This window comes from Oncorhynchus clarkii, chromosome 7 (assembly GCF_045791955.1).
Source record: "Oncorhynchus clarkii lewisi isolate Uvic-CL-2024 chromosome 7, UVic_Ocla_1.0, whole genome shotgun sequence".
NCBI classification, from domain to species: domain Eukaryota; kingdom Metazoa; phylum Chordata; class Actinopteri; order Salmoniformes; family Salmonidae; genus Oncorhynchus; species Oncorhynchus clarkii.
The window spans coordinates 72,194,107-72,206,687 of NC_092153.1; the positions used below are offsets into that span (position 1 = coordinate 72,194,107).

Here is a 12,581-nt window from a genome sequence, read left to right on the forward strand (position 1 = left end):
ATAGACAGGGGTGTGCCTTTCCAAATCATGTCCAATAAATTGAATTTACCACAGGTGGACTCCAATCAAGTTCTAGAAATATCTCAAGGATGATCAATGGAAACAGGATCCACCTGAGCTCACGTTCAAGTCTCATAGCAAAGGGTCTGAATACAAATATAAATGTGATTTTTTAAATATTTGTAATACATTTGTAAACATTTCTAAAAACCTGTTTTAGTTTTGTCATTATAGGTTACTGTGTGTAGATTGAGGAAAAAGTGTTATTTAATCCATTTTAGAATAAGGCGGTAACGTAACAAAACGTGGAAAATGTCAAGGGGTCTGAAAACTTCCGAATGCACTGTTTGCAGCAGCATACAAGACATTTTTGGACTCACCTGGTTGTGCTGTGCTCACAAAAACAGAAAGGTGGCGCGGTGGTCCTCGTGTGCAAAGTTTGTCATCAAGATTTGTCATCAAAGTCAGTCATTCTCTGGATTTATGGTGCTTTTAATACAACTGGCAACTTTTTCCCCCCAGTTGGAACTGTTTTTTACCGAGTTCCCAGTTGTCTTGAACTCACTGAAGTGTTCCCAGTTGTTTTGAACTGTCACGCTGGATTGACAGAAACTTTTTTGACCCATGTTGATGTGTTATGTTCATGTCCAATGGCCGATGAGCACCGATACGTTTTATCTATAATTTCTCTCCATATGACAAGGATTTTGCCAATAGATTGTCGACGTGATTCATGATTATGACTGCTTGTCTAGCTTGCTAGCTAAGATTTTTAAAGTATGATGTTGACATGATCAGTCCAATCAAAGCTATGGTAGTTATAATGTGACTTGATGTCATTTTTTTTGTGGCCTTCTTGGATGGGCACTTCTAATGTAACTCTATGGCAGCACCCAACAGGCTTGAATTGTCGAGCTCTGCCGGTAGATTTTGCGGTGACGTTGTGTCCCCATGAGGGACAGTATACTGAGACAATCACAGCGCAACTAGAGAACATTATCAACCCCTACTGTTGCTGCTGGCTGCCCCACCACCACAAAAAGCACTGAGCTAGGCTGAAACACCTGCATTTTGGAGCTGCCTTACTCAAGAAAGCAAAAAACAGACCATGTTTCAATTATGTTTTTTTACATTGTTTGCAAACTGATGTGACACGTATCAATGCCAAAATAACATGCAAAACAGGCAACAAAAAACAAAAGGTGGGGCTCTAGGTATATTGTATATCTTAAATGTATGTCTACATTCAGATATACCCTTCCATTTCTTGTCAGGGACAGGGATGTAGTTTCGATGTGCCAATTTGTGGGGAAGTTCTCTGCATTTGAAGCTATTAAACCCAAGAAACTGGTGTGCGAGATTCTTAACAAGCTCGGACTCCACGTTATCAGATCAATTGTGTTGTGTGCCTCTTTCGCACAGATAAATATTTGTTTTCTTTTTTTGTGGATGTACCTCCTCGTGCAATTCTGTACATGTTTTCCATCTCTTGCTGCTGCTCAAATGAACTTCCCTTCCTTGGCTGCGCTCTTAAAAACCTCAAGGGGGGCAAGACCCCTGCTTGTTTTACACTTGTATACACGGGGTATGATGATATCTGCAACAATAAAAATGCACCATCTGGATTCCATATGGATGACACATTGCAAAAATAATATACATATTATTCATAAACCGGACACTGTAATCACCATTTGGATGGGGTATGGTGGTCATTGGCTCAACTTACCCCAAAGCAAACATTTTGACCATATTAGCCCACACAGCTACAAGGATGCACTTTCATGCTGGGTTTATTCCATGCAGCTGTTGCAGGAATTAAATTCCTCTGTTTTAATACCCAATTAAAATCAAACACTCTGTCAATTCATAAGGATTTGTATGACCCTTATTTGTATAAAATTGATAGAGCCCAGTCTTAAAGTCAACCAGCAGCTTTTATTCACGAGAGTACTGCTCCTTACTCATTTTACCACAGGTTATAAACTGAAAATGACATCAGCGTTTTCTAAATGTTCCATCTTTTCTTGACACTGGTAGAAAGGCTCTATAGTTCTCAAGCCTTCCCACCTCGCCTAGAGCCAAGGTCAGCCTGTGTAGATAAGCATTCTAGCCAGTCTGGCGATATAGTTCATTCATTTCTACCAAGGAACAGACAGTCATTGTTCTAATTCTTGATTATATTTACACACATTATATTCAGTACTAGGATTAAAAAGAAAATTCATACATATACAGTAACATAACAGTATTCTGATTAGTACATATACAGTAACATAATAGTATTCTGATTAGTCAGTCCTGATTGAAATGTATACATAATTAGTCATAATTGATAAAAATTCCCTTAACAGCAGCATAAAGAGAACCAAACTGATTTATAAAACAAATCTTAAAACAATCTGGTTTAGATACAAGAATCATGAAACCTATAAGACAAAATATTAATTTGACTTTGTGAAAACATTTTTTGACCAGCTTGCTTACTACTTTATCCATGTGGTTTTCCATGTGGTTTATAGACTCCATTAAATGATAATCTATTATACATTTTGTGTATGGTTTCCTAGAAAAAAGGGGTGGCTCAACTTACTCCACTCTCCCCTACCGCTAGTAACAGACCAAAACAACTGTCTCTACAACCATGAACAACATTAAATGTAAACAAGAAACGTTTGGTACTAATACAGGATTAATAAAAACAAAAGTATGTAATCTTGCTAGGTTCTCTTTTGTACCAATGACCGTTCAAGAGCATACGGTTATGCGTGCCTTCGGTTGGCCTGACATCATCCTATAAGCCAGATGCACCGGCTCTGTGAGGTTCGCCTTAAAGGTGTACACGTGAGTCTTCCCACTGCACTGGCTGACGTTATAGAAGCTCAACCTCTGAGTCTTAAAACTCAGCGTGATCTCCAGTCTATGTACTGCCGGGGTTCTCTTCAATGGAACATCATGGCCCTGCTCAAAGGACCTGAGCAGGTTATTGAACCACATCAGGCACCAGGAGCCACGGCTACTCTCTAGGGCACTCGCTAGCCCGCTGCGTGCTAGCGCCCCGCTGTAGCACACCCCTATGATCCAGGGAGAAGATCCGTCCAGCTCCACCTCCCAGCGATGCTCGCCTCCGTAGAAGCTCTGGGTGCTCAGCACCTGGAGGAAGTTGCTAAACCTTGTTGGCAGGGCCGGGTAGGGCTGCTTTTTGGTGCTGAAGGTCACCGTCTTCAGGTCCTCCGACAGCACCAAGCTGGGGTGGGCAGTGTCTAGGTCAAAGGTCACCTCTGAGGGGTTGAGGACATTGCGTAGGGAACGCTGGGCCGTCCCGAGTCCCTCCCTCAACTCTGCGCTCCTCCGTTCCAGCTCGTCGCAAGCGCGGCCTGGGTTAACTTTCGACTCAGGACTGGTGTTGTCGTGGTCCAGCTCCTCTAGAGGTTGCTGGGCCATCAGCTCCATGATGCGCGGTTGTGCCTCCTGAAGCCCCTCACTGAACACCCCACTGTCTTCCTCGGTCAGGAGGGATTTGGCTCGGAGCTGGGCATCCCTCAACTTCACTCGGATCTCGGAGACTTGGTGTACTCGGCTGCCTAGGCTCTCCTCGGTGGGGCGCAGTTCCTCTTCAATCAACTCTGTCATCCCAGTAACATAGTTGATCGTCAGCTCAGTCATCTGCTCCAGCAGCTTGGCTGCCTTTCCTCTCAGAAGGGCATCGGCGGCCCGGACCTCAACCTCCCTCTCCTCCTCCCTCCTCAGCTGGTCCTCAGCTATCTGCAGCCTCACCGTCAACTCCGTTACCTGAGACGCTAATAGAAGTTTAGACTTGTCCATTATCGCCTTCTCCATCTTGGTCCGTTGGTTTTTCAGAAAAGTAGGGGGCGCTGCAGCTGCATCTCCCAAGCCTGTGTGTTGTAACTCTTGTTGCTCTATGTCTAATAGACATTCAGATGTCTTACCATCATTTCTCTGGTTAGGTGACAATACCCCCTGGTGGCAATCACCACCATCTCCATCTGTGACAGATCGGACCTTTCCTGTTGTGGTGGCTTTATAGCTCTCGATGATGCTGCACATCTTGAAGTTCTTCACGAGGGCCTGGAGGCCCTGGTACTCAACCTGGCATTCGGGACAGCAGTGGTGGGCCGTGTCAGTGTCCATGTACTTCTCAAGGCAGGCTGAGCAGTAGACGTGGCCGCAGGGCAGGGACACAGGGTCGGAGAAGAGTTGCAGGCAGATAGGGCAGCTCAGGTCCAGCACGAGGGGTCCTTCAGTCTCAAACAGTGACATGCTGGCAGTGGCAGGCTCTAGAATGCACAATAAAAAAGAAACAAAGTTGTAAAAACTAAAGAATTCAGGTAATTTTGCAAGCAATTTCTGTTCTGTTTGTGCTTTTCTAATAACCCATTTCTTGTGGTTATTGTTCATGCAACGCCTGGGAGAAATCCTCACTATAGTACCCTTTTTGGAGAATGATATCTCAGTTTCAATGTCTCAGCTTGGAGATAAGAAGAGGTAGGTATTGGTCTGTCACATGCATGAACCAGTATTGGTCTGTCACATAAATGATAGCAAACATGAATGAGAATTAATTAATTATGAATAAGCTAAATCATGCAATTATTACTTTCTGTGTAAGTATATAAGATAACTAACAGGACTTCCCCGTGAGAGCTCCTGATCGACATGTGTACTTGGTGCATTGAGTTGGTTGGAACCTATCCAGTGCGCTGATAAAGAATGATTCATTTAAGATTGACTTTGAGTGTCCCAGTGTAAGAATATCCACAACATAACGCTCCAATTTTTTTAAATCATGGCTTTAAAAACGTAAGCCTATGCAACATTAACTAACTAAAAACAGTTCTGTAGCAATGAGGTTTGTGGAGTAGGCTGTGGACCCAATACATTAGCACGGAATTTTGGCTATGCTTGAATTGCCCTGCCAATGTTGTTCTTCTCTGACCATTTTTAAATTATATTTCAACATGCTAGTTATTGGATCACACTGGTAATAGATAATTTGTTGTATTACTTGTGAGGCACAGCTGAGTGAGCATAATAATTTCCAGATATGTTTTTTACTGGACTGATGACCTGCATCTAATGGTCAGTCTGAGGGAAGGGAGGGCGCAGCGGTTAGGCTAACTCTCACTCATATCCCGCTGCTCACTTTCCCTCCCTCCACTGAGCAAAGTGGACACCGTCTTCCAGCTGATGGTGAAACACAAGTCGTGCTGCATTATTTCTGCCTCATGCACCAATTCATGTTGTTAATCCTATGACCAGAGAAAGTGAAATATTCCTTGATATTACAAAAAACAAGACGCTAATAATAACTACGCAAGCTTATCGGAACACTTTGCCATACTCACTCATTGCATCTGCAGTGCTGGTTGTAGTGTAAGTAGGGAGAATGCACATTTTATGGCTTATAAGTGTTGAACGAAGTGTTGACAGTATTGAATAACAACTTAAACGTGAACTTAAATAAAAAAAACAGCAGCTTTGTGCTGTATTCGTTGAGTGTCTCTGTAGTCATGGTTTTAAAAGATTTGCAAAGTCACAGTATCAACTTTGCGGTACATTCAATGCTCAATTTTACAGTCCATGGCTCGAGGAAACTGTGCATACAGGGTGATCGAAGCTATCTGATTGGCCAGTGGTAGCACTATAGGTACACTTAAAAATGTGAACACTTTGCCTTCCTGGCGCTAGCGCTGCTGAATCAAGTGCACCTAGTGCCAAAAGCGCAGAATTTGTTTTAATAGAAATTTTGTTGTTTTTTACAGAAATGTTTGGTGATTGACTAGGAATGCCTTGGAGATCAGATCGACCAGTTGATCTCATCGGTTGGCCTTTTAGGCCTTTTAGGGACAGCTTGAAATTTACTGTGGGGGAGCTGGTCCAACTCAAGGTGTCAAAAACAAAAATGCACCCCCCCCCAACGTTAAAAATATTTTCGCATGACCCTCCCCTTGTACTGTAAAATAAAATGAACACTCCCCCCCCCTCATAATTAACTCAAAATAATGTTTACCACCACAAATAACAATAACATGGGTATTGACTTTGCCACTTCAGCATGCTTTTGTGGCATAGCCAATGCCACGCAGGGCTACGGGCCAGAAGGTTGAGGGTTCGCCGACCACCACAGACGAGCTCACTCGCTCTGCCTGTTTCAATACAATATAATCAGAGCTGGCTGCAGATAATGATCAGCTACGTTTGAAATTATATTTTCAACATTTTGATGCCATATTTACAATTATATAAAATATATCAAACAAATTTTCCACAAAAAACTTTGTGGCAATGTACCACACAACCAATAATTCAAAGCATACCGACTTCTGGGACATCAATATCATGGTTTGCATTTTCAACAACACAATAGACTATGTCAATCTCGACTAACAAAAAATACATCCCTGCCTACCTTCGCGTGCCCAGTGTAGAAGGCTTGGCAATCTCCGAATGTCATTAAACTTTTTGCTGTTTTGTAACAGACGTCTCTTTCCATTCATCAATTGCCCGCTGCACAGTTTGGATGGATTGATTGATTGATTTTATTTGTCAGTAAAATAAAAAAACATATATAAAGAAAGATTTTCCAAAGTGCGCAATAAAGTTGTGCCTTCCAATGTGCCTTCCATTGCAAATAGTCTGGGTAGCCATTTGATTAGCTGTTCAGGAGTCTTATGGCTTGTGGGTAGAAGCTGTTTAGAAGCCTCTTGGACCTAGACTTGGCGCTCCGGTACCACTGCCATGCGGTAGCAGAGAGAACAGTCTATGACTAGGGTGTCTGGAGTCTGCCAATTTTTAGGGCCTTCCACTGACACCGCCTGGTATAGAGGTCCTGGATGGCAGGAAGCTTGGCCCCAGTGATGTACTGGGCCATACGCACTACACTCTGTAGTGCCTTGCGGTCGGAGGCCGAGCAGTTGCCATACCAGGCAGTGATGCAACCAGTCAGGATGCTCTCGATGGTGCAGCTGTATACAGTAACATTACAGAGATGGAGAGGGGAAAAATGCTCAACCTCCAGATGAGTATGAGGGGGAGTTTAAGTACAATTCTTACAAGTTTGTTTGTCTGGTACCTTATTCTTTAGATGTTTGGAGCTGCTGGTGAGCCATGATGTGCAGGCATAATCAAGATTTATGGGAATATTCAAAAATCTTAATAAAAACATGCTATTTCAGTTTCCATTAGGAAAATGTGGAGGCAGACAACATGACAGGGAATATTTTAATTTAATGGATATTTAAAAATAAAACATTTTTCAGACATCCATATGCATTCAGATCCAACCTGGTGCAGCCAGCACCATTAATAAACAACGGATGTTGGCCAAATGAGCCACATGTGTCCTTAAAAACAGCCTATAACAAATTACAAAAATACTATTCCTTGTGTAGTATATGCAAAACCTTAAATCCTATTTTTGGGGGGCTACTTCATAAACAATAATTGTCCATCTCACAGTTCAGCTGTCAGAGATTTGAGCACTAACTGTTTCAGGGCACTGCATGCATAGGCCTATAGGCTTAGGCAGTGTCTAGACTTAACAGCTTTAGTATTCTGATCATAGAATTATGATCATGGAATTCCAAATGAGACATGCATCTACACCTACATTTAAATGTGTCTACCATGTCTAGTGTGTCTGGATTCCCTTTTCCCGCACTATATTGAAATGCCAATATGCAATCTACAAAAAGGTGGAATAGGCTAAATATGATAACACAACTGATGGCAGTAGCGAACTACTATAGCTAACTAGAAAGCTAACGTCTGTAGCTAGCCAGCAAGCTAGCAAGCAACGCTAAAGAGATTGCAAAAGGGTTAGCATAACTCCTGCCAAACAAAAAAAATGTTTTTCTAAATATTAATCGAGCTGGCTAGCATTTATGAGGCCAGCAAACACGTTCCTTATGTATTTCCTCCAACGTTATAATGAAAAGGTACCTCTCGGTCCCGAGACTTGTGGGAGGAGTGCTGATGACATCGGTCACTTTATGCGCTTTTCGGTAGCCTGATTGGGTCCAGACTGAGGAGAAATCTGCACACAACACATCCATGACCACCTCCTGAAGTGGTCAGCCAGATCTGAACACATTCAGACCAAAAGTGACTTTTGTGCGTCTAGATGGGTCTTTTCAATGCAATTTTCGTATTCTGATAGCAAAAGTTGCACATAAGTGTCAAGTGTAGACACAACCTTAGGTGTCCACTGTATTACACACACACACACACACACACAGTACCAGTCAAAAGTTGACACACTTACGACAGGGTTTTTATTTTTTACAATTTTCTACATTGTAGAATAATAGCGAAGACAATCTATTAAATAACGCATATGGAATCATGGAGAAACCAAAAAATGTGTTAAACAAATCTAAATATATTTTGTGTTTGAAATACTTCAAAGTAGCCACCCTTTGCCTTGACAGCTTTGCACACTCGTGGCATTCTCTCAACCAGCTTCATGAGGTAGTCACCTGGAATGCATTTCAATTAACAGGTGTGCCTTGTTAAAAGTACATTTGTGGAATTTCTGTCCTTCCGAATGTGTTTGAGCCAATCAGTTGTGTTGTGACAAGGTAGAGTTGGTATACAAAATATAGCCTTATTTGGTTAAAAACCAAATCCATATTATGGCAAGAACAGCTCAAATAAGCAAAGAGAAACCACAGTCTGTCATTACTTGAAGACACAAAGGTCAGTCAATACAGAAAATGTTTGGGATGAAGGAAAAGCAGCTAACAAGTTCTCAGCATATGTGGGAAATCCTTCAAGACTGTTGGAAAATAATTCCTCATGAAGCTGGTTGAGAGAATGCCAAGAGTGTGCAAAGCCATCATCAAGGCAAATGGTGGCAACTTTGAAGAATCAAATATATTTTGTACACTTTTTTGGTTACTACAAAATTCCATGTGTTATTTCATAGTTTTGATGTCTTCACTATTATTCTACAATGTAGAAAATAGTAAAAATAAAGAAAAACCCTTGAATGAGTAGGTTTACAGAAGCTTAGGCCTAACCCCAGAGATATAGAGATATGACGGGGGCATTCTACGACACAGACATGCATTTCTTTAAGTCAGGATGGCTACTGCATCTGCTATACATAACTGTCTTTCAAAGATAATTAGTAAAAATCCAAATAACTTAACATCTTCATTGTAAAGGGTTTGAACACTGCTTCCCATACTTGTTCAATGAACCGTAAACAATTAATGAACATGCACCTGTGGAACGGTCGTAAAGACATTAACAGCTTACAGACGTTGGGCAATTAAGGTCACAGTTATAAAAACTTAAGATACTAAAGAGGCCTTTCTACTGACTGAAAAATACCAAAAGAAAGATGCCCAGGGTCCCTGCTCATCTGTGTGAACGGGCCTTAGGCATGCTGCAAGAAGGCATGAGGACTGCAGATGTGGCCAGGGCAATAAATTGCAATGTCCATACTCTGAGACGCCTAAGACAGCGCTACAGGACAGACAGCTGATCGTCCTCACAGTGGCAGACCAGTGTAACAACACCTGCACAGGATTGGTACATCCGAACATCAGCCTGCGGGACAGGTACAGGATGGCAGCAACAACTGCCTGAGTTACACCAGGAACCCACAATCCCTCCATCAGTGCTCAGACTGTCCGCAATATCCTGAAACAGTCTTCCTCACGTCACGTCATGTTCAACTGTCGGAGACAATTGGAGCACAATGGTCTGCCTTTATATCATAGGCCTGAATTATCTAAAGATGAATAATAGCCACACCATACCAAACTGTCACAAGCTGTATTAGGGTAATATCAAAAAGTAAGTCAAGCTATTGTTTATAGGGAAAATACGAGCAGAAGAGCAACAGTAAACCAGGCAAAAAACACACGACCCTCCCCTGTGCTCAATAAAACCCTCCCCCAAATAAAATCTCCCCACAGTATATTTCGATCTGTCCCTTAGAGTATGTTTGGATGGCCAAAACATGAAGTTACGTCTCTCGGGGTTGTAAACTGAGGAAAACTACACCCAGTAGAGGTTTAATCATTTGATTAATCCAACTGACACCTCAAACAGCTACCATCAAGCAATAGTATTAAACCTACTTCCCCTTGTACAGTAGAGCAGGCCGTATTATATCATGTGGATGTGTCAGGTAAATTTATTTGACTTGATCTAGTCTAGAAATGAAACAAACCTTACCCGCATGCCCTGTAGCCCTTCTGAATGAGGTAGAGCCTATATTAGTTCATAATTCATAAAGAAACTCAGACATTTGGAAATCTTAGAACACAATCCCAAATGTATACCGAGTGACTAGGCTAAACTTAAGCAACATGTCAGAAATCTCCAAACTGTGGCCCTTATGAGCTCAATGTCCAATATGTCTACGACACGAGAGGAGTCGCAGATAACTTTCGATTTCCTGGGAATTCCGTTTCTAATTCACGCTGCCGCGCAACATTCACGTAAACTCGCGGGATCAGGTGGCTTTGGAAGTAATGTAATACATGTAATACAAAACATGCAATTAACCATAACAAAAGTATCTTACCTAAAATCCTGTTTAGTAGGACACGATATTTTCAACGTGGAGACTTTGTCGTTGTTGATATTGCATTAAAATGCGACTTTTTTTTTCTCACGCGCATTCGGATAGGAACTGCACAGATCAGCACCTGTTCACCACCGCACAACTGGGGATGGTAATTTAGGTCAATTCTAATAGTGAAGACAAACTAGAAACATGATAGTTGTCTTGAATTAGCCGTAGCCTACTTCCACCGTGACATCAAAAGTACATGTCCATGATGAAATGAATTATTAACCTACTTCCTGTTATGTTGCAAGTTAGCTGGGCGTTCACTGTAATTACAGTCAACAAAATAAAGAGTGGAACAGTCCTATCCTGTAATATTAAAAAGGGATAGCAAACCCAGATTACAAAATTGTATTTCGGTTCCCTTACCGTATAAACAGTCCATGTTTAGAAGTCCCTGGAACTGTTTTCACATGCTAACGTTTTAGCATTTGTGGCACAAATCCCATTATATCATTTTTTGGGCATCATATTCAAATTCCCAGGGAAACTAAACCAAAGCATGGCTTGCTGTCGAAAGTGTGTCAATAGACTGCTTAAACCTTCCGCATGCTTCGAGTTTAAACTCGGCAAGGCGAACGAGTGTGCTCGCCATAACCAGAATTAATCTCGCCATAACCAGAATTAACCAGAATTAATTAAGAACGCAAAATAAAAAAAGTGTCATTCATTTTGACATTTTTGTCAAGGAGATTTTACATCCAACTAAGATGTTTGATGCAGTATTTCAATTTTTTTTTATATTTTTTTTATAAAAACGATTTGTAAACACTTAATTGAAGAATCCCTACTGTTAACCAATCACCTACGTAGGGGCATAGACTTCGGCTACTGACTTTGGCTTGCCTCAAGACATTTTTGTGTGTGCACTAGCAACCGAAATAACCCTTGCCGAAAACCAAAACAAACAAAAAAGTCAAAATGCTGTTGCCAGATAATTGAATGTTAATTTCTCTTCCATTTTAAGTAAATAATTTGGCAGTACATCCAACCAGCCTCACAACTGCAAACCATGTGTATGGCATCGTGTGGGCGAGCGGTTTGCGGATGTGAACAGAGTACCCCATGGTAGCTGTGGGGTTATGGTAATGGCCAGGTATAACCTACAGACAACACAATTTCATTTTGATGGCTATTTGAATGCACATACCACGACAAGGTCCTGGGCCCATCCTCATGCCATTCATCCGCCTATCACTTCATGTTTGAGCAAGATAATGCATGGACCAATGTCACAAGGATCAGTCCAGAATTCCTGAAAGCTGAAAATGTCCCAGTTCTTCATTGGCCTGCATACTCACCAGACATGTCACCCATTGAGTATATTTGGGATGCTCTGGATCAACGTGTTGATCAGCATGTTCCAGTTCCTGCCCATATCCAGAAACCTCACACAACCATTGAAGAGGAGTGGGACAACATTCCACAATCAACAACAGTATGATCAACTCTATGCAAAGGAAATGTGTTGCACTGCATGAGGCAAATGGTGGTCACACTGACTGGTTTTCTAATCCAAAGCCCTACCTTTTTTTAAAGGAATCTGTAACCAACAGATGCATATCTGTATTCCCAGTCATGAGAAATTCATAGATTAGAACCTAATGAATTTATTTAAATTGACCGATTTCCTTATATGAACTGTAACTGAGTAAAATCTTTGAAATTGTTGCATGTTGCTTTTATACTGCCAAATTTACTAAAACATTGGAGGTGGCTTAAGGTAGAGAAATTAACATTAAACTATCTGGCAACAGTTATTGTGGACATCCGTGCAGTCCGCATGCTAATTGCACGCTCCCTCTAAACTTGAGACATCTGTGGCATTGTGTTGTGTAAGAAAATAACACATTAGAGTGGCTTTTTATTGTCCCCAGCACAAGGTGCACCTGTGTAATGGTCATGCTGTTTAATTAGCTTCTTGATATGCCACACCTGTCAGGTGGAAGGGTGATCTTGGCAAAGGAGAAATGCT

The 12,581-nt window shown here is 41.6% G+C and overlaps 1 protein-coding gene across 5 annotated transcripts; it reads right to left on the reverse strand.

Annotated features, from left to right (window-relative positions):
* Positions 1-1,926: 1,926 nt before the first annotated feature.
* Positions 1,927-11,140, reverse strand: LOC139413801 (E3 ubiquitin-protein ligase TRIM21-like). 5 transcript variants are annotated; one of them, XM_071161570.1, is made up of 3 exons: positions 10,210-10,449; positions 7,963-8,103; positions 1,927-4,298 (listed from the first exon to the last, which is right to left on the reverse strand). In XM_071161570.1, exons 2-3 carry the CDS (start codon positions 8,000-8,002, stop codon positions 2,749-2,751), a joined length of 1,590 nt encoding a protein of 529 aa, XP_071017671.1. In that variant the 5' UTR covers positions 8,003-8,103; positions 10,210-10,449; the 3' UTR covers positions 1,927-2,748. The 5 variants fall into 5 exon arrangements, with proteins under 5 accessions (XP_071017671.1, XP_071017670.1, XP_071017672.1 ...); XM_071161569.1 differs by having other exon boundaries at positions 7,963-8,056; positions 10,210-10,398; XM_071161571.1 differs by lacking the exons at positions 7,963-8,103; positions 10,210-10,449 and adding an exon at positions 10,976-11,140.
* Between the last annotated feature and the right edge of the window lie 1,441 nt (positions 11,141-12,581).